This window comes from Neoarius graeffei, chromosome 6 (genome assembly GCF_027579695.1).
Source record: "Neoarius graeffei isolate fNeoGra1 chromosome 6, fNeoGra1.pri, whole genome shotgun sequence".
Classification (NCBI taxonomy): Eukaryota; Metazoa; Chordata; class Actinopteri; order Siluriformes; family Ariidae; genus Neoarius; species Neoarius graeffei.
This window is the reverse complement of record NC_083574.1, coordinates 66620933-66648028: the sequence shown is the minus strand read 5'-3', so window position 1 is coordinate 66648028 and position 27096 is coordinate 66620933. Positions and strand designations below refer to the sequence as shown.

At 40.2% G+C, this 27096-nt stretch overlaps 1 protein-coding gene across 3 annotated transcripts in view; it reads left to right on the top strand.

Moving 5' to 3' along the window:
• Positions 1-27096, top strand: part of pik3c2a (phosphatidylinositol-4-phosphate 3-kinase, catalytic subunit type 2 alpha) — a 322810-nt gene that overhangs the window by 242029 nt on the left and 53685 nt on the right. For all 3 annotated transcript variants that reach the window (XM_060924002.1, XM_060924003.1, XM_060924001.1), the window contains exons 16-20: positions 2004-2192; positions 5928-6021; positions 6157-6251; positions 6347-6527; positions 8063-8167. In XM_060924002.1, the coding sequence (XP_060779985.1) occupies positions 2004-2192; positions 5928-6021; positions 6157-6251; positions 6347-6527; positions 8063-8167 (664 nt within the window). The remainder of the gene's footprint in view (positions 1-2003; positions 2193-5927; positions 6022-6156; positions 6252-6346; positions 6528-8062; positions 8168-27096) is intronic.

The window sequence follows — 27096 nt, the reverse complement described above, 5'->3', positions numbered from 1 at the left end:
CTGGTGTTGACTGACTAAACTGAGGTCAGTCTGCACATCAACAGACTAACATTATGCATGCAAAGTAAATATAGGCCACTTACACATGTTAACTAAAGTATTAAACAGAAAAAACTTGCAGCTATTGCTTTCAAGGGCATAAGAAACTTGTGAACAGGGCTCTACGTTAACTTTGAGACATGGTTGCCCATTCGGGCAACCATTTGTAGAAATCTGGTTGCCCGAACTCAGAACATGGTTGCCCAAATATTACATATTTTTTTTATTTATTATTCAACCTTCTCAGACGCTGTCTGTATCAACAAGCATCGACACTAGCGCCCCGTGCGAGTAATGCGGTAATTAGTCATGTAGTGAAGGACATACCAATACACAGTCCCCCTGGGATTTCGCAGGCCTTTTTTGTGATTGTTGCGGGCTAAAATGTCTGTTGCGGGGGGTTTCTAAAAAAATTGCGATGAAAGTTGTGGTGTGTGTTAGGTTTTTTTGCGATTATATTGCGGGAGGAAGTGAAAGTTGGGTGAAATTGTTGCGAGTTTCTCTTTTTGTGATTAAAATTGAGTGATATGTTAAATATTAAGTTATTACTGAAAAACTATTGATTAAAAAAACAAAGACACTGAGAAATGGTCCTATAAACAACTTTACCAATATAAAAGATTACCAGGACTACAAAAATGCAGAAAAATAGGCTTTACTTATCCAAATGCTCCTGTTGGTTCAAAAGTTAGTGCATAGAACCTCACAGTACAACATGAAGTTACCTTAAAATATAATATAAATGACTCAGCTTTCATGTAAGAAAAAAACTATTAATACTAGTACTGTGTGCAGGCAGTCTCTCCTGAAGACTAAATTAAACAATAATTATAAAATAAATGGCTCAGGCTTCATAGAAGAAAAAAGACAATTTGAACAGAATCTCACAGTATGATGCTGAAGCTGCCTAAACAATGGAAAATAAAATACCATTTTGGCAAAAATGTTGGCATCCATTAATTTCTTGTATTAAGTAAAAAAAAATAATGTAAAGTGCACACAGTCCTTCACTGTAAACACAACACACTTTCAGTAACACAATTTAAGCCTACATAAACACTGACTCGCACATGCAGTGTTGCCAGATACTGCTGACGTTTTCCAGCCCAAAATATGTTCAAAACCTGCCAAAATGCACTTAAAACTGCCCAATCTGGCAACACTGCGCACATGCTGCTTTTCTTGAACGTATACACGGAAGTAAGGCAGAAGGTAGTTTGTCGACGTCACCTCAAGACGACGCCAATGATTGGTCAAATTTGCGGGAAAGTTGCGGTGATTGGATATAATTGCAACACCGCCCTGAATTCGTGGGGATTAGTTGAATTTGCGTTGAAGTTGCAAATCACATCATCGCGAAATCCTGGAGGGTCTGAACAGAACACTGAATATGTACTACGCGATAATTATTAGCAATGGGAAACTGCATTGCAAGCCCGCGATGTGCAAATGTGAATTCTGCTAGTTGTTGAACATCCCGTAATGATAACATGGACGCGGTCTTTCCGAGTCAAACGATCACAAATCGTGATGGAATTTCATCATAATATGAATAAATAAACATCGTTTTTCACGTAAGTTGACATATTTGGGTAGTTGCCCGATTGGGCAAGCATTTGTGAGAGTCTGGTTGTCCGAATCTATTGAATGGTTGCCCCGGGCAATCGGGCTACTGTTAATGTCGAGCCCTGGTGAAACACAGGAGATGCTTTAGCTCATATACATCTATGCTTCATGTGGCTTATCTGGTACCAGAAGTTCAGTCCAACAATGCACAGTGTGTCTCTTACAATGTATCAAAATAAGTCACTTTGAGTCCAGTGCAAACCAGTGTGATACTATGTCTACCTGGATAATGCAATTTGGTTTGAACTATATTTATTTATTTACTGACTGACTGACTGACTGACTGACTTAAAGCAGAGGGCAGAACGATGATTATTATTATTATTATTATCTTGCAGACTCACACGGGGAGACATGCAGCTGCTTTGGGACCAGCGGTACCACTGCCCCAGACATGAGCACAGTCTTCCCAAGATCTTAGCCAGTGCACCCAGCTGGGACTGGATAAGCATAACGGAGATCCACAAACTCTTGCACCACTGGCCCCCACTCTCTCCTGTCTGTGCCTTAGAGTTGCTAGATTCAAAGTATGTACCACATCAGGATGTAACAAAATGTGATTATCTGTCTGTTTCATGCTCAGTGTAGTTCTATAAAATTTTCAGATTTGGATTAAAACGGAAGTGGGCATGGTCAGCTTCTTTTTTTTTTTTTTTTCTTTTTTTTTTAAATAAATATTTTTGTTTGTTTCTTGGTTAACCCTGCAAATATGCCCTTGGAATGCTACCAAATACTGGGAAAAAAAATGGGGCTGCTAGGAGAAAAAAAAAAGACACATTTTTGCCATAGCTTTCAGTCTTCTATCTAACATAACTGAATAAGCAAGCTTTCTTTAAACGGTACCTTTTCCAAATCAAGAAAGTTACTTAAGTTACAGTTGACAACTGTATAATAAATCTAATTAAAATGATGGCATTTACTTCAGTTTTTGAATATAAAAAGTTTACTTAACATACCATAGCCTCTATTATAAGTCTGGGACACCCTCTGGAATGTTTCTTTCAGTCAAAATTGTCCTTTAAACAACAGTTTTATTATAATGCCTGTATGATATTCTGAGATTTGCTTTTAAAAGTGATTTAGAATGATAATTTAAGAAAAATGAAAAAAAAACCACAATGAACAAGTTTACAATATTTTTGAAAGAAAGTAATTATTTTTTGGACAACACGGCAAAGATGATGTGTCTTGTGAAGAGTGGTTGAGTTGTGTAGGGCAGGGTGTCTTGAAAAGCATATTTCTCTTGGTTATACAGAAATGTGGTCAAAACATGGTTTTATTTTGGAGCTCAGTAAGGCAGTGTTTAGGTTGGAATAAAACTAAATAATGCGTCTTCTAGTATTGCTGAGTATCACAACTGTTCCATGAGCAGAGTTGCTAGATCCCATGTGAAATGCCTGTGTATTACAGATTTATGGTGCAAATCTGAAATGCACAGCACGATTAACCTGTTTCTCATGAAAAGACTGAGAAAAAGAACGAATGTCTGCCCTTTTCATCAACATTTTTGGCTCGTTTGGTCTTTTTGTGGTGGGTTGTATGACCTATTCTTACAGCAACAAAGTGAAAGTTTCTGCATTATTCAATTATTTGTTTGTTTATTTTAATTCTGAGGCATCCATGCTTATTGGGGAAAGTTTTTGGCAAGTTTTCTTGAAAAAAAAAAATCCCCAAATACTCTACCTTCTGTCCATATCTATATTCATTTAGGATGCATTATCTGCTCAATCCAAATAATTTATTAGTATTTGGTTACATCCGGAGTAGCTCAGGAGCCTTAAATCCATGCTTTATAATCTGGTTAATATTCATCTTAGTTTTATGTAATGTGTACATGTACAAGTATCATTCATTTTATATTTTAATATCTACATACCGTATACTTTTATAGATTTGCTAATTTTGGATAAAATGTATGTAACCGTTTTCACATAAATTATATTTTCATGTAGTATTCTATAAAATGGTGTTCATGTATAAACAGATGTTTTGTTAAAGATCTTGCACATACTGTCATGCACATTTTTACCTATGGAATAAACGGTGCATACAGAGGACACCTAGTAGTCTACACTGGTGACATAACCATGTGTATAAAAATGTGCATGATGGTATGTGCAAGATCTTTAACAAAAAACCTGTTTATACATGAACACAATTTTATAGAATAAAAAGAGCTCATGCTTTAGCTTGTGTGTGTGTGTGTGTATGTGTGTATATATATATATATATATATATATATATATATATATACACATACAATTTCCACCTTTTAATGTCATATAGCAACTAATAAAATTCACATTAAAAAAAACAAGTTATAGGGGGAAAACTTATAATAACCTAACTCCATAAGTGTGCACACCCTTTAACTAATACTTTGTTAAAGAACCTTTTTCTTGTAAGACACTCAGTCTTTGGGGATAAGACTACCAGCTTATTTTGATTTGCCAATTTTGTTCCACTCTTCCTTGCAAAAATGCTCCATCTCTATCAAATTTCAAAGTGAACTCCTGTGTACAGCCCTCTTCAAATCATTCAACGGGCTTTTGTTTGGATTTAGATTTGGGCTTTGACTGGGCCATTCCAAAATATTTACCATTTTCAGCTGTAGCCTTTGTTGATTTATCATGTCTTAATCTTCACCTTTCTAACAGAGGCGTGCCAAAATCGACTGGTATTTGGAGCTATCAGTGATTCCCTTTATCTTGACGAGAGCCCCAGTAAGAACAACAACAACTACTTTATTTATCTCACGTACACTTGTGAAATTCCTCTCTGCATTTAACCCATCTGAAGCAGTGAATACATGCATGCAAGCAGTGAACACACACACATACCCAGAGCAGTGGGCAGCCATACTAACAGCGCCCGGGGAGCAGCTGGGGGTTAGGTGCTTTACTCAAGGGTGCCTCAGCCTAAGGCCACCCCATGTTAACCTAACCCCGCGTGTCTTTGAACTGTGGGGGAAACCAGAGTACCCACACAGGGTGAACATGCAGACTCCACACAGAAAGGTTCCTGTTGGTCACTGGGCTCGAACTCGGAACCTTCTTGCTGTGAGGCGACAGTGTTAACCAGTACATCACCGTGCCACCTCTATTCAGTACCAGCTGAACAGAAGCAGCCCATTGCATGATGCTGTCCCCGTCATGTTTCGCCATGTGTATGGTGTGTTTTGGGTGGATGTTTTTGCACAAAACATTTATGCATGCATGCATGGTTTTTTTTTTTTTTGGAAAATACATATATAAAATTTAAAATGTTTTGTTTGTTTTGGGCAAGAAATCTAGCCACCCTGCCCCGTAGTCTGGTCATATGAGAGATTATTGTCACAGAGTGTGAGCAGCATGTGCCAGGTATTCTTGAAGCTCCTTTAATATTGCCATAGGTCTCTTGGTCGCCTCCCTTTTTTTTCCATTTTGCCAATTTTGGAAGGATGTCCTGTTCTTGGTAATGTCATCTGAAATTGGAAAAATAAACACACACACACGTGCGCGCACAACCCCACAAAAAATGACATTTTAGCAAGGGTGTGTAAACTTATGTCCTCTGTAGGTCCTTTCCAAAACGCGTACACTGGTTTTGAAATCCCTAATGAGCAAGCCAGTTGAAACGGTGAAGGGGAAATAAAAACAAAAAACTTAATGAATCACAAAGAAGGATACCTTGAGGGATGTGACTCCAAAGGAAGCCCAACAGCATCAAATGCATTGGAAATGTGCTCGTTGTTAGATACATGCATGTTGTTTATAGGAGTCTTGAGATAATTACTAATTTGTATAGCCATTAGTATAACGATCAACAGTTAATGCACAAATAATTCTGCTAAAAATTGTGTGGCCCAAGATAAAAATAAGTTGTAATAAAATGTTGGATAAGTGGTGAGCGTTGTATTATTTTGCCCATTGTCCACCACTATTTGAATAATGGTGTAGAAATCAAGAGTCTAGAGCAGAGAGTGGCCAGTCAAGCATGTTCATGTTGTACAGATCTTAGATCCATCTGTTCAGCAAGCCCAGCTTTTATGTGTAATGTTTTATCACATTTTATGAGGTATGATCCAGGAATTCTGCATTTGTTGTGTAATTCACTGCTATTATTTAGCTTTTCTCTCACTGTCTGACAGGGTCATAGTGTTACTGTTAAATCTCAGACTTGTCCTTAAACACAAATTTGTACACACAGCTTAAAGCTGTTCTGTTATTCATTGTACTGTAAGATCACAACGACTTGTAAGATATCAAGATTTTTATACTTAGATTTGCAGATACAGAAGTTCGGACTATGGCTGTGAGCTGGATTGAGATCTGCAGTGATGATGAGCTAACTGACTACTTGCCTCAGCTTGTACAGGTTCCCATTAACACCATGCACAATTTACCATAAATTTATCCCATTTCTGTATCTTCCCATCTGCAACAGAATATCTGTATTGTCCATTTAGTGGTGCTGATGAACTTTTTATGTTTTCACTTTACTACCATCAAGGCCCTAAAGTTTGAAAGACATCTGAAGAACTCCTTGGTCATGTTCCTGTTGTCTCGAGCACAAGGAAATGTCAACGTTGCACACCAACTTTACTGGTTAATACTCCGTTGCTGAATTAGACCAGCATTTTCATTCAAGTTATGTAACAAATTTGTTTTTTGAGAGAATGTTTGATTCTAATTGGCTCCAGGCTGCTGAGGGATGCAATACAGGAGCCGGTGTTTGGCCAGCGCTATAGCCATGTGCTTGGAGCACTGCTTTGCCTGTGTGGTGCTGGACTAAGAGTTGAATTTGAGAAGCAGACACGCCTGGTGCAATTGCTGGGAGCTCTGGCAGAAAATGTCCACCAATCCAGCAGCTCAAATCGACAGGTAAGGAACAAAAGGCACTCACATCAAGCACATGGGTTCATATACTGCAGGTGTAAATAGTATGATTACAGTACAACTGACCATCCAACTGGCCAACAGTTTCCCCCACAGTCATGGATTCACACTGTTTCCTGGCTTACAAAAACTACCTGCAAGTATAAGACGGTGGTTTTTCAGCTGGGACCTCTTTTTCACTGTCCAAAGAAAATTTATAGGTCCTCTCATGATTACTACACAGATTAACCTCTGAAACTCCCATGACTCAAGCTACCTTTCTAACAGGACCAGGAGAGTACTGCTTCTGGCCAAAGTGGGCTCCCCCCCATGAACTGTCATGTATGTGCATTGGTCCAGGTTTATTCACACTTTAGATCAGACCTGGGCATTTTCCGGCCCGCGGGCCGCATCCGGCCCTTTGGTTTATTTTGACCGGCCCGCGTAAGGTTAATTAGAAATTACAAAATAAACGTATTTTCTATTTTTACCTCATGCATGGACTGAATATGCATTGCTTTTATTTTGAAGTTGTGTTCAACAAAAACGCAATGCGCGCGACATGAACATGACATGAAATCCCACGAAACCTAATCCCGCGATAACTACTTCCGTAATTTGTCCAGACCAACCACAAACTTGTATGTCATCCTTCAAATGGTCCAGCCAATCACATCGTGTGACGTCACCAGCAGGCGCCGGAGCCCCAGCCAATCTGTAGATCTGATACCTACACCGAATGGACTGATGATCATCTGTCAGCTGTGCTTCGCATCTCCACCTCAGACATTCAACCTGACTTTGATGCACTCGTTAAAGACCAACAGAGACTAGATTTCTCTCACTGAACAAATAAACACCAAATGAGGTGATTGGACTACAAATGTGGGCATCATTATTATAATATGATGTATCTTGCTTGATATTTGGAATAGAAAGACAATATTGTGATGTCTTTATTGTGTTTTGGGGTGAATGTGACTGAAAAAAATGGTACAAACTTTCACATTTTGTTAACCATTGTTTTGGGAAATTTGATTGAATAAATGACAGGTTTTGTAAGGCAATCTCGTTTTTTCCATACTCTTACCAGTCTTAGCAGCTTGTAAAAACAATGATATTTATTGCTTTATATAAAGAAATACAATTAATATTATGCAGAATTTAGTTCAGCCTTATGGTCCGGCCCTCCACAAAATTTTCTGTTTCTCATGTGGCCCTATGGAAAAAATAATTGCCCACCCCTGCTTTAGATCATTTTGAGAGGTCTGAATATTACACAATTTTGATTGCATTACACATGCTTAGTCCACAATGCATTTTTAAACGTGTTAAAATATCAAAATAACATTCCCTCAGTGGTCCAGCCAGCTCTGATTGATTAACACAGCTAAAGCCCTTGTCTGCCCAGATAAATGGATATTTAAATTTACCAAAAATGTATGAATTAAATGTACAGATCACATTTTCATAAAAATAGGATGGTACTAAGCATAATTATTTCTAATCACAACAAATCTTGTATTTACTTCTTGCTAAAGATGGTGCTCCAGGAAGGCCTAGAAAGAGTGCAGTTATTTTTCCAGACAGACAACTGCAGACTTCCACTTAGTCCCAGTCTAGTGGCCAAGGAACTTAATATAAAGGTAAGTGCTTACCATAGCCATACTACTGCAAATAACCCCACCCACTGCAGGAGGAGACATTGAGCAAGAAGTGTTCATGGAGTCTCCGGGAACCACAGAATCAAACAGAAAGCTGTTGTCTTGTAACAATTTTACTCTCAGCTAGATAAACCCAAGGAGAAACAATTTTCATCATTGCCTAAAACACATTCCTCACATTCCAGCTTCAATTCCAAAGCGGTTATAGGAGGGGGGAAAAACAGTCCTGCAAATTAGTTCTAGATCAAGTTGTCAGTTTATTCAGTCTGCTTACAGTTGTGGTCATAAGTATGAATACGTGAACATAAATGTCATCATGGACATGAATGTCATGGCAGTGTTGGGCTTTCAAGATTTTTTTTAACTGTTCTTTATGGTAGAATGATTGTACAACTTGCATCATGAATAGAAATAAAAAGAATTTGCAAAAGTTTTTAACTTTTATTTTGGGTTTTCTGAAATCAATACAAATGTATATATAAATAAAAATATATCAATATATATATATATATAATCAATAAAAATGTACATCAAGCACACCTAATGTTTAGATAAATGCCCCTTAGCAAGTTTCACCTTGACCACATGCTATTAGTAGTAATCAACAAGCTTCTGGAAGAACTCTGGTTATTCAACCACTCTTCTTAGTCGAATTAAATTAAATTACTTTCTTGACACAGACCCAACTTTTAAGCACAGTCCACGTATTTTTGATAAGGTGCTAGTCAGGACTTGTTTTAATTTTAACCTGTTTATCCATCCACATCCAGCTTTGATGTGTGTATTTGTGTTCATTTGTCCTGTTGGAACAACCAATTGTGTCCAAGTTTCTGATGATTTGAGGTAATGCTGAAGAATTCTGAGGTGGTCTTTCTTCATTATTCCATCCACTTTGTGCAATGCACCAGTGCCACTGGCACCAAAATAGCCCCAGAGCATGATGCTTAAAATTTGGTAGAGTGTTCTGTACCTCTGATCACTGTAGCCAAACAACTTGATCTTTGTCAAATCTGACCATAAAACTTTCCTCCAGAAGGCTTTTTCTTTGTCCAAGTGGTCAGAATTTGAAGGTGTCAATTTTTGAGCAGGGGCTTCTTTCTTGGATGGCAGCCTCTCAGTCCATGAAGATGTAAAACTCACTTGACTGTAGACTGTGTTCCAGCAGCTACCAACTACCAGCTGTTGTCAATCATGATCACTAACAGGAAATAAGAGACCTTGGACTTGTTAGCAAATTCAGACATTTTGGAACTTTCAGCACCATTTAAATTAATAATTTTAAGGGGGTGTATTAAAATTTGTCCCTATATGTAAAATTTTGATCCTTTTGATTTCAGAAACCCAAAATAAATTAAAACCTGTTCACCAACTTTTTCTAAAGATATACAGTACCAGTCAAAAGTTTGGACACACCATTTAATTCATTGTTTGTTTGTTTGTTTGTTTGTTTGTTTGTTTGTTTGTTTGTTTGTTTTTTCTATGCTGAAGAATGATACTAAAGGCATCAAAACTATGAAATAACACAATGAATTATGGAGTAAGCAAAAAAAAAAGTAAACCAAGCAAAATGTTTTCTATTTTAGGTTCTTCAAAGCTTTGCACGCTCTTGGCATTCTTTCAGCCACCTTCATAAGATTGTCATCTGGAATTGTTTTCCAACAGTCTTGAAGGAGTTCCCATATGGGAACTCCAAGATTGTTGGAAAACCATTCAAGGTGACAACCTCGTGAAGTTTGATGTGTTGAAGTGCTCTACCAAATGTTGAGCAATTGTTGGATGCTTTTCTTTCCCTCTGTGGTCCAACTCATCCCAAAGCATCTCAGTTGGGTTTAGGTCAGGTGATTGTGGAGGCCAGGTCATCTAATGCAGCCGTCCTTCACTTGTCTTTTGTTAAATATCCGTTATGTAGCCTGGAGGTATGTTTTGGGTCATTCTCTTGTTGAAAAACAAATAATGGTCTCCCTAAGCACAATGGGATAGCATGCCACTGCATGAAAAGGACCCGTGTTGTGCTGGAATGAGTGGCCCAGTAGCCAAGTACAGGAATAGAGAATTGTGCATGTTACTCATTATCGTCAACATTACTATGACTCCATGGAACACTGAGTCCACTCAATACATTCAGCTTTCTAATAATGTTTTTTAATTTAATTTTTTTAAATAGCTTATTTACCTAATTATTAAAAGGACATAATGGTCTGTGTACATTTGGTCATGCTATTTTCATGTCAGTGACAGAAATTAATAGGCTATTTTTAGGGCCCGAGCACCGAGGTGCAAAGGCCTATTGTTTTTGGCATGTTTCTTCTGCTTATTATTATTAGGGCCCGAGCACCGAGGTGCAGGACCATAAGTGCAAAGCCCTATTGTTTTCGGCATGTTTCTTCTCATTATTCTTAGGGCCTGAGCACCGAGCTCTATTGTTTTCGGCATGTTGTTGTTGTTATTATTATTATTATTATTATTATTATTATTATTATTATTATTATTATCCCGGGGAAGACCCAGGACACGCTGGAGGGACTATGTCTCTCGGCTGGCCTGGGAACGCCTCTGTGTTCTTCCCGAGGAGCTGGCCGAGGTGTCTGGGGAAAGGGAAGTTTGGGCTTCCATGCTTAGACTGCTGCCTCCGCGACCCGGTCCCGGATAAGCGGAAGAAGACGAGACGAGACGAGATTATTATTGCCCAGGGTGCTCCGGTTTCCCCCACAGTCCAAAGACATGCAGGTTAGGTTAACTGGTGACTCTAAATTGACCGTAGGTGTGAATGTGAGTGTGAATGGTTGTCTGTGTCAGCCCTGTGATGACCTGGCGACTTGTCCAGGGTGTACCCTGCCTTTCACCCGTAGTCAGCTGGGATAGGCTCCAGCTTGCCTGCGACCCTGTAGAAGGATAAAGCGGCTAGAGATAATGAGATGAGATTATTGCCCAAGCAGTGACATATGCATGTGTGCACCATAGGTGCAAAGCCCTATTGTTTTTTCGGCAGCTTCTTCTTATTCTTCTTATTATTATTATTTTCTCTGTGGGAAAACTCATTTTTGAGGCACTTGCGATGCTTGAAAACTCATGAATTTTGGCATACTGATCAAACGTGCATAAAATCACAAAGTTACACTGAGCAAGGGATTGGACATGGTCCCGGAGCTCTATAGTGCTCCCAAGAACAAGCTATCATTGAGATGAAGTTGCTCGGATCGGCACGAGATTTGGTGTCATCGATACTCTTGTGATACAGGATAGTTCACTTGGCTGTATTTGACTCCGCCCAACAGGAAGTCAGCCATGTTGGATGGAATGTGGGATTTTGAAATTTTCCTGTGCTGTTTTGAGGAGCTTAAAAACTCATGAAATTTTGCAGATACATTTATCCTATGATACAGTTAAAGATATGGTAAATTAGTCGAGGTGGGCTTCATTAACTCCATAGTGCCACCTAGTTCAAAAATACAGATTTGACACCTTGTACATATTCAAAAACTCATGAAATTTGGTACACACATTAGTCATACGCATCGAAACTCCACCATAGGGCCTTGACCCCAGGTGTGTCCAGGGGACTCCATAGCGCCCTCATATGTCATGGAGACTCCTGCCTCGTATATAGTTTCCCCCATCTGTGTCACATTTTGGTAGGTGTGTGGAGTATGCCAAGAAGAACAAAATTGCCTATAGATTGCATCAGCCATACTCAACAGGAAGTGAGATTTTTGGTTTTGTGCATTTTGACACGTGTTGCGTTTTAACGAACTCCTCCTAGATGGTTTGTTGGATTCATGCCATATTTGGAATATGTCATGTCAAGATGTTGCTGATCTTAAGTTGTGAAGGGATTTGCGATATGTCACAAGATGTTGAAATGGCGAACCAATAAATTTAAATGTTTTGCCATGTAAACGGGAAAGTGTCATAAATTCACCATGCATTGCCTGATGTGGCTAAAACTTCACACGTTATAAGCCATAATGGTTCTGATGACATCCACATGCCCAAAGTGACCCTCTGATATAGTGCCACCATAATGACTCGATTGCCGAAAAATTTAAACTCATGAAATTTGGTACACGCATCAATCCTGGCCACCACTACTCAGGGATGGAGGCATGGCACCGGCTGTGTCAGTGGGACTCCATAGCGCCCCCATATGTCATGGAGACTCCTGCCTGGTATATAGTTTCACCTATCCATGTCAAATTTGGTAGGTGTGTGGAGTGCCCCTAGACGAACAAAATTGCAATATTCATTGCATCAGCCATACTCAACAGGAAATGAGCTATTTTTGGTTTTGTGAGTTTTAACACGTGTTACGTTTTAATGAACAACTCCTAGGGGGTTTGTTGGATTCATACCATATTTGGTATACGTCATGTCAAGATGTTGCAGATGTTGGAGCAAGCATGGTGTAAGACGCGTTTTTGTGTAGCTCTGCAGGAAACTACTGTCAAACTATTATTTTCAGAGGTACTCCCTGTAAATTGCAATTCAAGTTTATTTTGTCCTTGTTGTGCATGTGTTAGATAGGCTAGATGTCGACCAAACCTACCAAAACACGGCAAACGACCATATCTGCATCGAAGCTAACAAGCCAGACTGCAGGTGAGCCAAAGGCCTCAGAAGAAAGCACACCGATGTCTTTTGATTTTGAAGGCTTTAAACATGAACTACGTGATGATTTAGTTGGTGTAATGAAGAAGGAGATTCGTGCTGTACTTGAAAGTGAACTGGGATTTTTCAAATAGGAGCTTCTGGCTTTAAAATCTCGTTTTGAAGAATTCAAAAACACTGCTAATTCAGACCTAGCCGAGCTACGTAGCACGTTAGCTGGCGCTGAGCAAAGCTTGTCCACATGTAGTGATGACATAATTACACTACAACGCGAAGTGAAGCGCCTGACGGAGTTAACCGATGATCTTCAAAAGAAATGTGACGACTTAGAAGGGAGGTCACGCAGAAATAATGTTAGGATAGTCGGTATACCCGAATCTCCTGGCAGCTGTTCTACATCAGCGGTCTCAGCTTTGCTCAAGGAGGCGTTTAAGCTGGACGAGGCTCCCCTGATCGACCGATCACATCGCTCACTACAGGCAGCTCCAGGAAAAGGGGAACCACCTAGGACTGTCATAGCACGCCTTCACTACTTCCAGGACTGCAACGAAATTCTACGTCTAGCGAGGACCAAACAGAAGATCAAAGTTCGTGACATGACCATCTCTGTCTTCCCGGATTACACTGCGCGAGTGGCCAAAGCACGGGCGGCGTTTTACGGTGTCAAACAGATTCTGAGGGATGCCCCTGGAGTCAAGTTTGGGCTTCTCTTCCCAGCCCGGCTCCACATTACATTCAACGGGGTCGAGTCTTTCTTTACTGACCCTGACGCTGCCCTGGCGTACGTTACTGAGAACATTGTTTGCCGTCAACATTGATTGTGTTGTTCATGGGACTGCAGAGGTGATATCTCTCCCTTTCTCCATTTTTTTTTTTTAATCTTGAGCTAACTAACCAACAATGACTACTAAATGACAACTTATTAGTTTTTCTTGAGATATAGCCTTAGATCTTACTATGGATATAGCTTGTTATTTCTTCTTTATGTTTGGCCTCCATACGTCACTAGGACAATAGAAGTTTTGTGTAGCCGTAATAATCGCAGTCAGGATAAATTTATTGTCTTGTTAGCAGCTTATTCTTCTCACTGCATCTTGGTTGGTTTGTAAACAAATTACTTTATTTCATCATTCCATGTTTTCTATGGTTAAAAGGTTGGATGTGACTGCTGGTCATTTTTTGTTTCTTAAAAAAAAAAGAGGCAAAATACGTCTTTAGGTGATATCAAAGTTTGGAATGTACCTCTGTTCATTATCATTTCTTACTCCCTGCAGACTGCATTGTTTAGCAGTTAAGGTACCTGTAGAGCTATGTGCTTTCACTTTCTAGGGGTTGTTTATGCAATCTCCAGGTTGGGGGGAGGTCGGCATAGGGGAATAGGGTACTCTCTTTCTCTCTTTCTTTCTTTCTTTCTTTCTTTCTTTCTTTCTTTCTTTCTTCGATTTTACACGTTTTTTTTTTTTTTTTTCAATGTATGTGTCTTGTCTGCTCACCACTGGGGCCTTTTAGTACTGAATTTCCCTGAGTGTTCATTTAAAATATGACTTCACAGAGTGGCTGTTCGCCCTGTGCCACACGCCTCATCAGTTGGAATGTGAAGGGGATGAATCACCCAATCAAACGTACCTGTATTTTCACACATTTAAAATCATTAGGTCCAGATATTATTTTCTTACAGGAGACTCATTTTCTGACTACTGAATGCTCTAAATTACAAAGGGGTTGGATTGATCACATTTTCTGTTCTAACTATGGGGCCAGAGCCAGAGGGGTGGCAATCTTGATTAAAAGGGGGACGCCCTTTGCTCCGTCGCAGGTTATCACTGACACAAATGGACGATATATCATAGTCACAGGAAAACTATTTGGTACTCCCATCATGCTAGCTAACGTATATGGTCCCAATTGGGACAATCCACAGTTTTTCTCACAGTTCATAACCAAGCTACCAGATATCAATTCACATCATCTAATAATGGGAGGAGACTTCAATTGTGTTCTAGACCCGATTTTAGATAGGTCCAGGGCTGGTACACAGGTCGGTGTTTCCAAGTCTGGTGAGGTCCTTCTGTCGTTTTTAAGTCATTACAGGTTACGGGATCCTTGGAGAAGTTCTAATCCAACAACCAGGCAGTACTCTTTTTACTCTCCCGTACACAGGTCTTACTCAAGGATAGATTACTTTCTTGTTGATGATGGGTCTCTTTCTTTTGTCAATCACTCAAAATACCACAGTATTATTACATCAGATCACTGCCCTCTGCAGTTAGATCTTCGAATGCCTAATAGTAGCACTAAACACAGAACATGGCGCTTTGACCCATTGCTACTCAATGACAAGGATTTTACTAATTTCATTAGTAGTCAAATAGATTTCTTTTTTGAAACAAACACAACGCCTGATGTGTCTTACAGCACAATTTGGGAGGCATTTAAGGCATATATAAGAGGCCAAATAATCTCCTACACAGCAAACTTGCGATCAGTGCGTAATTTTCAACTTACTGAACTATCAAGGAAAATAGGGGACCTAGACAGTAGGGCTGCTTCTGATCTTTCTGATTCAAACTTGCATAAAGAACGCCTGCTATTAAAATCTGAATGACTGCTTATCCATCAAAGACACAGAACAACTTCTCTTTAAATCAAAGCAAACATATTATGAACACAGTGACAAAGCAGGTAGACTCCTCACTCATCAATTACGTCAGAAAACGGCTAAAACCACTATCCCTGAAATTCGCACTGCACCAGATAAAATCACCACTCACCCACAGGCTATTAATGACCAATTTAGAGATTATTACACAGATATTTATACATCAGAGGCAATTGCTGATATTGGGGAGATCCAAGAGTTCTTGGATAAACTTGAAATTCCACAGATAAGTCAGGAAGCACAAGCTTTTATCGATGCCCCTATATCATGCCAAGAAATCATACAAGCTATCGGCTCTTTGCAAAGCGGAAAGGCAGCGGGCCCTGATGGGATATTAGTTGAATTTTATAAAGCCTTTTCCAATAAATTGGCACCCATATTAAGTCGTCTGTATGCAGATATTCTATCTTCGAAGAGAATGCCAGATACCATGAACCAGGCTGTAATAACACTCTTATTAAAGAAGGGAAAGGACCCCCTGGAATGCAGTGCATATCGCCCAATAAGCCTCCTTTGTTATGACTATAAAGTTCTCACAAAAATCTTAGCACGTCGACTGGAAACTGTTCTCTCTGATCTCATTTTCACTGATCAAACAGGTTTCATGCCTGGTAGGCAATCTTTTTTCAACATGCGGCGTCTTCTCAGCATACTTCATTCCAAACATTCCTCTGATACTCCTGAAGTTCTACTTTCCCTAGATGTGGAGAGGGCTTTTGACCGCATCCAATGGTCATTCCTTTTTGAAGTGCTTGGTAGATTTGGTTTTGGCCCAACTTTTCTTACTTGGATGAACATAATTTACAGTACTCCTCAGGCTGCCGTGCGCACTAACTTAATAAACTCTAATTTCTTTACCCTCCAACGCGGGGTGAGGCAGGGCTGCTGTCTATCACCCTTTTTGTTTAATTTAGCAATTGAACCCCTGGCCATAGCTCTCAGAGCTGACAGTAGGCTACGTTTACACTAGACCGTATCTGTCTCGTTTTCTTCGCGGATGCACTGTCCGTTTACATTAACCCCCCTGAAAAAGCGGGGAAACGGGAATCCGCCAGCGTCCACGTATTCAATCTAGATCGTATCAGCTCCGGTGCTGTGTAAACATTGAGAATACGCGAATACGCTGTGCTGAGCTCTAGCTGGCGTCTCATTGGACAACGTCACTGTGACATCCACCTTCCTGATTCGCTGGCGTTGGTCATGTGACGCGACTGCTGAAAAACGGCGCAGACTTCCGCCTTGTATCACCTTTCATTAAAGAGTATAAAAGTATGAAAATACTGCAAATACTGATGCAAATACTGCCCATTGTGTAGTTATGATTGTCTTTAGGCTTGCCATCCTTCCACTTGCAAGTAATAAGTGATCTGCGCTGGGATCTCACACACAGCGGCTCAGTCCCGAATCGTGGCTTGTTCACTTCACTCGCGCGCTCTGTGAGCTGCGCAGGGCCGGAGTGCGCACCCTCCAGAGGGCACTCGCTGTTCAGGGCGGAGTGATTTGGAGCGCAGGATGCCTGCGGAGCCGAGCGTATCCGCGTATTGGTGTTGCTGTGTGCACGGCTAACGGTTTTAGTGTAAACGCGAATCGTTTTAAGAACGTTAATCTGATGATCCGCTGATTCGACGTAATGTAAACGTAGCCATAGAGTTCCTGGCATTGTGAGGGGGGGGCTTCACCCATAAGGTTTCACTCTATGCTGACGACCTTCTTTTGTATCTCTCTGATCCCGCAGTTTCTTTACCCTATGTCATGCATCTCCTAAATTATGCTAAAAGGATATCTGGTTATAAGTTGAATTTTTCTAAAAGCATTATTTTTCCTATTAACAGTTTGGCACAAAATCTTGATTATAATGCTTGCCCATTCAGACTGGACAGAGAATCATTTACATATCTTGGTATTGTGGTCACTTGCTCCTACAAAAACTTATATGAGGCCAATTTTAAAAGGTTAATTGAAAAAATGAAACTTGATCTGAAGCAGTGGTCTACCTTGCCTATTTCACTAGCAGGCCGTGTTAACACAGTGAAGATGACAGTCCTTCTTCAATTTCTGTAGACGTTTCAAATGTTACCATTGTTTCTCCCTTTTACTTTTTTTAAGGATCTGAATTCGGATATTTCATCATTTATTTGGCACAACTCTGTCCCAAGAGCAAGGAGGGCTGTCTTGGAGATGCCCAAACTAGCAGGCGGACTTGCACTTCCCAATTTTATGTTCTACTACTGGGCGGCCAATCTCTCTAAATTGCCCTATTGGATTACAGCATTCAGAACAGGGCAGAGCGCCACCTGGGTGGCCATGGAAATTGAATCATGTCCCTCTTCTACACCACTACCTAGCCTTTGCACTTCCTTTTCTAAAAAATCCAACTACTCCCCTTCTAATCTTGTGACAAAACACTCTCTTAAAATATGGCGTCAATTTAGAAAACATTTTAATCTGGCCCACTCCAGTGGTTTTATGCCCATAATAAATAATGATATTTTCCCTGCTGCAAAAACAGACTCAGCTTTTCGTTTATGGTACAATAGTGGCATAGTGTTTTTCAAGGATTTATTTTTGAGTAATACCTTTTCTTCTTTTGAGACTCTACGTAAGAATTTTTCGCTACCCCAGGTCCACTTCTTCAGATACTTACAGGCTCGCAGTTTTGCCAGAGAACATTACCCATTTCCTCACTTACCTGATAATGATTTGCTTGACAATACTTGGGCGGGATCCTACTCTTAAGGGCAACATTTCTTTTATGTACAACATTATTTTGAATCTCGCTATGCCTTCAACTGAGAAGATTAGATGCACTTGGGAACGGGACCTTGGTGTTCCAATCTCAGCGCTGACCTGGGAAGGTTGCCCGGATTGGATTCATACTTCATCTTTATGCCTTAGACACAATTTGATTCAGTTTAAGATTCTGCACAGGCTTCATTTCTCCAGGGAACGGTTGGCTAATATTTACCCAAACACTGACCCACATTGTTTGAGATGTCATCGGGGCTTGGCCACTCTTGGACATATGTTCTGGTCATGTCCATCACTGACTAATTTCTGGACGCATATATTTGATGGTTTTACACATGTGTGGCAGGCATATCCCATTAGACCCAATCACTGCTATTTTTGGGGTTGTAGGTGATAATGTTCAGATCTCTACGTCCCAAGCACACGCCATAGCATTTGCTTCACTTCTTGCTAGGAGACTTATCTTGCAGCAGTGGAAGTCCGCTAATCCCCCATCCTTCCTTTGTTGGGTAAAGGAGGTCTTGGCTTTTTTGCCCCTAGAAAAGCTTAGATACTCAAGGGGTAGATCTTCTAGCAGGTTTCACAATACATGGAGTCCTTTTCTAGAGTTTGCAGACAGTCTTTCTTTCTCTTGAGCGTCAATGGTGCATACGTCAACTGGACTGGTAGGGCACTGGGTGCAGCATAGTTACATTGTAAATGGACACTCACAAACAAATCTATAAAGGGTGTCTAAAGGTTAAGATGTTCCTCAAGGTGGCAGACCCCTTTTATTATTGTTGCTGTTGTTGTTGTTATTATTATTATTATTATATATAATTTAACTACTCTCATTTCTATTTTCCTCTTGCTATATTTCAATGTCTTTTTTTTTTTTCTTTTAAACTGAGTAATGTATGTGTTGTGTACCCTTGGGTGGGTGGGAACTGGGTTGCTGTTGTTGTTTGTATAATTGTAAAAACCTATAAATAAAGTTACAAAAAAAAAATGTTGCAGATGTTAAATTGCGAAGGAATTTGCGACACTTTGCAAGCTGTTGAAATGGCGAAACAAATTTGTGCCATGCAAACAGGAAGTGTCATAAATTCACCATGTATTGCTTGATACGGCTCAAACTTCACAGGTTATAGGATATAATGGTTCTGAAGACATCCACATGCCCAAAGACACCCTCTGGTATAGCACCACCATTTGGACACGGACAGTAATGACTCAATTTCCAAAACACCGGTTACATTTTGATGTACTCTTCCTAGGCGGTTTGTTGGATTAATGCCATATTTGGTATACATCATGTCAACATGTTACTGATTTTAAATTGTGAAGGGATTTGTGAGATCATGTAAGGTGCTGAAATGGGGAACCAAAATGTGTCATAAATTCACCATGCATTGCCTTATATGGTTCAAACTTAACAGGTTATAGGATATAATGGTTCTGATATGCACATGCCCAAAGTGACCCTCTGGTATAGCGCCCCCATTTGGACCTGGACAGTAATGATTCCATTGGCGAAAAACTCTGACTCATGAAATTTGGTACACACATCAGTCCTGGCCACTGTGACTCTGGGAATAGAGGCTTGACCTTGAGTGTGAGGGCCCTTTATCACTGCTAGCAGCTATATTTGTTTTTATTTATTAGAAATCACAGACTCAATATTTAAAAGCATTGGGGGGGGGGGGGGGGTTTGGTCAAAAAATGAAATCAGAAATGAGTGGAGCAGATTCCAATAGGATCGGAAATCACATTTAGTAGACCACTTTTGTGTCTGCAGGAGCTTTTCTCTGGCTACCACCACGAGTATGTTTTAAACTTGTGGGAAACCCCATCTTTATCACCAGCAATGTCATTACTGGTCACATGTTAATCCAATTTCCACTGGAGCTGTGACCAGGTTAATGTTAATGCTATTACGTCACCAGGGGATAGATTAAAGTTTCGATTTTACTGTTTTGCTCCCATTCCAGCAGAATGTTTCTAAAAGAAACCATTATAGCATAATTGAGGTAAATAAATGGTTTTCAGTTTGAGTGTGAATGGGGTTTTAGAAACAAGCATATCTCTTGGAAATTTCTTTTTTTCTTCTGATTCCATGGCACAAGTCATAAAAATTTGCCTTTCGGATAATTTAGCCCTTCCTATTCAAATTTAAGAGAATTTACATATGTAAAAGGTATTTTGTAAATATCTTCAGGATTTTTGCAGTATCTTGTATTTACAAAATTGATATTAAAGTACTCATTACAGTCTGCTCATTGGTAATTATTAAACAACATTGAAACCATTTGTCAACAACATTGAAACCAGATGCCAGTCAGTCCAAGCAGGCCGGGGCACAGTTTACTTAAACTGATGTATTCTATGTTCAGAACATGATTCTCAGGTAGTCCATCATCCCCCCCTGTAACTACTAATTGAAAGCTGGGCTCTTTACTAACTAAGCAGCATTGCCCACTGTGTGGCAATGTTTGTCCCCCCCCCAAAAAAAAATATCCTTGCCCAATGATTATATTGTAAGTTCAAAAAATATTTATAGACTTTAACAGGTCATGCTAAGTTGCCCTGCCAACAGATGTCCTAGCAACATTAAAAATACAACAATTACAAGGATTGTTATAGAATCATGCTGCCCCACTATGTACGTACAGTGAGGGGAAATCGTCTTTGTTCCCACACCCCATGCAAAGCTCCTCTGCTAAAAAAGAAGCACAGCAGTGCATGTCTAAAAGCATTTTGGCAAGTCAGAACTCTTAAATCTTTTTGTATACTCTGGTCAGATGAAACAAAAATAGAACACTCTGGCAGTAATTCATCCATGATTGTCATGCTTGGAGAAAGAAGGGTCCCAATATGATCCCAAGAGCACTGTACCCATATGACACACAGAAGTGAGGGCAATATGATATGGGGCTGCTTTTCTGCAAACTGCACTGAGGCATTACATGTCATCGAAAGAAACCTGAATGGAGCAATGTACCAGGACATAATAGAAGAGAACTTATTCTTGTTGCCCAAGAAATTGAATCTTGTTAGAAAATTGATGTTTCAGCAAGACAATGACCCCAAACATCCAGCCAAAACAATTCAAGACAGAATTGCATCTCTGGACCTGAATTGCAGGAAAGATTTACAGTATGGACTGCTTTAAAATTGTGATTCCCTCACAGGTACCCTTGGAACTTTGGGGAATTAAAGACATTTTGCCAAGACAATGAGCCAAAATTGAACCACAGTCTTGGAAAAAGTGAATTGCATCTTGCCAACAACTGCTTTGCAACAAAGTGCAAATGTTGGTAATTTGAGGTGTCTGAACACTGCTTGTTCATTATACTTTTAACGTCTATTTATTGGGGTTTTTTAACACGGCTATAAATTTTACATGAGGCATTATTGTGCATTTATTTGTGCAAGCAAAAGAAAAAGATATCACTGTACACAACGGATGATCGTTCATGGGTTTATTTCATTGAAATAATCTATGAAAGGTTGCATGTAGAACATGTTAACTTTTCCTCTTAGGTTGAATTTAAATTTTTTTCTAATTGTAAGTGATTTTCACATCTTTTAGCAGAGTTAAGTTGGCTGGTGTTTTAATTTTTTTTTTTGTTTCCAGTTTAACAAAATCGGTCATCGTGCCAATACTGGTTGTTTGTCAGCTCGATTGTGTCTGGTTTTACTCTGAGCATTGCCAGAATTGGATCTGGGTGGAGTTGTTTCTGTAAAACCTCAGATAAAATTTGGAATATCTTAGACCAATACTTCATGTTTGGACAGGTCCAAAACGTATGCTAACGAGGCGGGGTCTTTCCACACCAATCACAAGATGGATTTACAATAGGAAACATCTTCGAGAATCTCAGTTTTGATAGATGATGTCTGTGTAATATTTTGAACTGCAACAGTCCATTATAGATGAGTTTATGCTGCTGATGATGGGTCTGAGTGGAGCTCCTTCCTTTTGAATCTTGAATCATAAATGAGAGGAATTACTTCCCCAGGGTACAGTCTGTGGAACAGAGATCAGTTGACATGGTCCTTTTCTAGTTTTTGTAGGCAGCTCACAACTTTTCTTTTTGTAACTGCTGGTGGGATCCCGCCTCAGGGTTTCATAGGTGGTTGTGTCACTGAGGAGACTGGTCATCTTTGAGTGGTAGTCTACTGTGTTTAGCACCACTGTGCCCCTCCCTTTGTCAGCAGGAAGGATGGTGATGTTCCAGTCTCTTTGAAGCGATATAAGAGCCTTCCTTTCTTGGAAGGCGAGGGCAGCTGATGCTTTCAGTCCAAGTTTTTCTGCCTTTGTGTTGGTTAGATTGTTGTTTCTGATGGTTGACTCTGTGGCTGTGATGAGATCTACCACTGGTATCTGCTCTGGTGAAACTGCAAAGCTTAGTCTTTTGAATAAAACATCCTTCTCTGGTTGGGTGAGTTCCCGGTCAGACAAGTTCTTCACCCACTTCTCTTGGATGTCAGGTTGTATTGCCTGGTCAGATTTTTTCCTCCAAGTCAGCACTTCTGTCTTGTGAGAAGAGGTGGTTTTAGCCAGCAGTGTTTGAACTTTGCGTATCTGTCGTTCTTTGCCTTTGTGTTGTGAGATCCATGCCTTCTATACAAATTTGGAGACTAGTTCCAAGGCTTCACTGTGAAGAAGTGTTGTCAATTCTTCAAACATCGGTTCAGTCTTGGCTTGGAGGACGTTGATGGTGAAATGTACTTGTCTCACTCTCTTGTTGAGAAGCTGGTTCTGAGCCTTCTGGAGGATCATTTCTGCTCTGTGTCCTTTGACGGTGGAACCGAGACACAGGCTTGTGGGGATAATCTTGGATTGTTTGCATCTTAGGTTGAAACATGGGTGGTTTCAGTAATCTGCAAGTTTTCTGGAAGTCCTCTCATAGTCCCACACCAGTCAAAGGGTTCTCATCCCAAAGTGCATGGAAATGTCTGTGGTGATGGTTCTCAGTTATCCAGGTGACTTTAACCCAAAGATGCTAAAGAAGGCAACTGGACTTGCTTGAAATTCTTGACGATGTTTCACCTCTCATCCAAAAGGCTGCTTCAGTTCTGTCTGACTAGTGGGGAGTTCCAGGTAGAGGTCTGCGCGGGACAGAATTTTCAGGCCCACTCCCGCATCGTGCAGTCCCGCTCCCGCAGAGAATTATGATTTTCAGTCCCGCTCCCGCCCGCACCTGCCATATTTTGTCCCGCTCCCGCCCGCAAATCCTGCATGATGCAGACGTTCGCGTTATTTCTCACGAAAGTTCTTGTCATTGGCTTGGCGAATTAAACATGCTGAGCTCTCCACTAACCGATCCTCAGGGCATGCGCAGCTGAGGCTTTACAGAGATACCCATTGTGAGCTTCACTAGAGGAGCTCTGCTCTTCTGCCATGATTGGAGATCTCAAACACGGAAGAGCGGAAAGGAATCGGAAACATATGCGAGATTAGACCACTGTGGCAGCGGGGGCGTGGCCAAGCAGCAGTCTGTGAATGGAGGGCGGGGTCGGGGAAGGTAAGTGGCTAGGTCATTACACCTGATGCCAATTTGTGTGTGTGTGTGTGTTTTTGTTTGTTGCAGGAATGGAGTATAAAGGGAGGGGGAGAGGAGCGAAGAGGGATTCGCTCCCCGACCAGTCAGTGAGTGAGTGAGTGAGAAAGAAAGAAAAGCTCAATAAAGTGAGTGGGTGTGAACACAAACTCTCGCCTGCCGTGCTTCTGTGCTCCACCCACATCGGGGATTACTACAGTGGTGCTGAAACCCGGGACGCACACCACTCACTTTATTGAGCTTTTCAGCTTTTTCGTTCACACACACACACACACACACACACACACGTGTTGTGGTCGGGGAGCGAATCCCTCTTCTCTCCTCTCCATCCCTGCAACAAACAAACACACACACAAATTGACATCAGGTGTAATGACCTAGCCACTTACCTTCCCCGACCCCGCCCTCCATTCACAGACTGCTGCTTGGCCACGCCCCCGCTGCCACAACCACATCCGCAAATTTAGGCATCTTAAAATGTTTTTATTAATGCCAAACAAAATATCCAGCACAAATTAAATATGATAGACATAAATTAATAATTTATAAATTTTATTTTAAACATGTTTTTAGTTAGTGGGACTGCAGTTTATCACCTCTCCCACCTGCTCCCGCATTGTGCACTCCCCCTCCCGCCCGCGCCCGCAATGAGCTTTCAAAATTTGTCCCGCGCCGCACTGCTTTGCGTCGGGTCCCGCGGGAGTGCAGGGCTCTACTAGCAAACTGTCCTTGAGGAATGTAACGTTGGATTAGTTTGTAAAATGAATCCGTTAACAGCAGTTCGTATTCAGTGTGTAAAAATGACAACATACGAATATGACTGTTTTCTAAGTTTGTGTGGCATGTAAATAACAATCCGACTTGATTACGACAACAACTGGTGTTCATTAAGGTCACAAAGACATTATTAAATCATATCAAATTGTGCTAATATTGCACCTAGTCTTGCTTGTGAAGTGCCTGCAAACTTTAGCAGCCCGCTAACCTTTAATTTGAAGTGCTTCAGTTAAAACCTGCAGAGTGCCCTGACCAAGTTTGTGTAACATGACACATGTAAACAACCCGATGGTGATGTGGACATTTGTTTGTGGCCCAGACACCTTTTAATCAAAACATTTTTCACGTAATAACCATGAGTCTCCGCCTTCTTGATCAGAAATTTTTGGTTACTCCCGCCTCTCTTTCAAAAATGTCACATACCACACAATTTTCCTCAACCAGAACACTATCTGCGCTTCAGCAGAACCCTGTCACTACCTCCTCTCCCTCCCCTCTCTGAGCTCAAGAAGACAACAAAAGGGCAATAATATAACAACAACCAATCAGAATTCAGATACATTCTGTTGCCAAGTAAAATTGTAACCTTTCAACATGTCAAAGTTCTAGACACCTCATCCTGTTTTACCGTTAGATCAATCACATATCAGCTTAAACTAGCATTCTAAAACTAGTTAAAGATCACACAGAAGAGAGCCTACTCCCCCTGCCAGCCTAATGTAATGCAGTGTCTAAGGCTCCGTATGTTTTACTTCTATTTATGAGGGGAAGGAACATACTCCCTCCCGACAGTCAATGCGTTATTCGCTTGTAAAACACATTTGCAAATTGGTAGAATGAGATGCAAGATTTGCAGTTAATCAAATGAATATTCATGAATTACTACAGTTCTGAACTTCAAAATTTTAAAAGTCTGGACTTTGGAGAGATAATGGATACTCTTTTGGTGGAACACAATGGAGCAAAATATTGTGACCCTCTAATGTTGACCTGAAGTTGGCGCCACTGGGGGTTGGCATTGGGTTTATGTCCCCACCAGTGTTAATACCAAATCTATGCCCTTGACACCATTAGTTTAAAACTCTGTTGCAGAGGTAAAATATTAAGAAAAGCACACAGACAACACTTTTTTTTATTTATTTATTTATTTATTTGATGAAAGTACTAATTTAAGTACTAACCCCATTTCCAGAAAAGTTGGGGTATTTTCCAAAATGCAATAAACACAATCTGTGGCTTGTTAATTCACGTGAACCTTTATTTAACTGACAAAAGTACAAAGAAAATATTTTCTGTAGTTTTACTGGCCAACTTAATTGTATTTTGTAAATATAAGCAAAGTTAGAATTTGATGCCTGCAAAAAAAAAACACAAAGTTGGGATGGAGGCAAAAGACAGAAATGTTTATAGGATATTCAAGTAAAGCCATTTTGGAAGATTTCACAATAAGCAAGTTAATTGGTAGCATGATTGGGTATAAAAGGAGCATGCACCAGTGGCATAGCCTTTGCAAGCAAGGATGGGTCGTGGCTCACTCCTTTGTGCCAAAATTTGTGAGAGAATTATTTAATTCAAGAACAGCATTTCTCAATGCATGATTTTAGATCTTTCAAAATTTACAGTACATAATATTGTGAAAAGAAATTCTAACTTGAGTTATATTTACAAAATACAGTTATGTTGGTCAGTAAAACTATTGAAAATCTTTGTACTTTTGTCAGTTAAATAAATTTTCACATGAATAAACATCACATTTTTGTTGCATTTTGGAAAATATTCCAACTTTTCTGGAAATGGAGTTAGTACTTCACAAACAGGTAGGTCTTTAGATGTCATTTGAAGACAGTGTAAGACTTAAAAGAACTTTGGAAGGTTGAAAATAAGTTCTGCAGATGCCTTCTAGATCAGTTGCTGAAGTCAAATAGTGCTCACCAGCAGATCTGCCAGAAGCAAGTTGTAGTCATCTAGTCTCAAAATGAGAGACTGAACAAGCACTTAAGTGGCTGTGTGGATAGAAATGAGCAAATACTTTCGATGCTGTAAAGGAGAAATCAACGTGAGTGTGATACATTCACAGTGTGAGAGGAAAAGGACAGTTGATTTTCCATGGTTACCCCAAGGTTGTGTGCAGTGGCTGAAGGTGAGATCAGAGAGTTGTCCAGGGAGATCACAAGCTCCTGATGTGGGGATAAATCACCTGTGAGCTTTAATTGAGTCAGTTTTTGACTACATCATAATGATTTAAATTCTGTATTTCTTTGTGAATTCTTGACTGGCTTTCTGATTCTTACTGCTGATGACTGGTTTGCATCAAGTGTTATGGCCTTTATATTTCTGCTCTCAATGTCTTCTTTGAAAGGTGGATTGTAATATCTTCATCCCTGCCATGTGGAGGTTGTTGAAGTCACTGGCACTTGCTTTTGGGTTTTTCTTAACAGCTTTCTCAATATTTGAGTTAACAACTGTTTTTTCTTGGCTGACCTGTTCAGTGTTTGGTTTTTAGTTGTACTTTTTTTTTTCCCAGGACATTCCAAATTGTTGTTTTGACTATGTCCAGTGTTTGCACAATGACACTG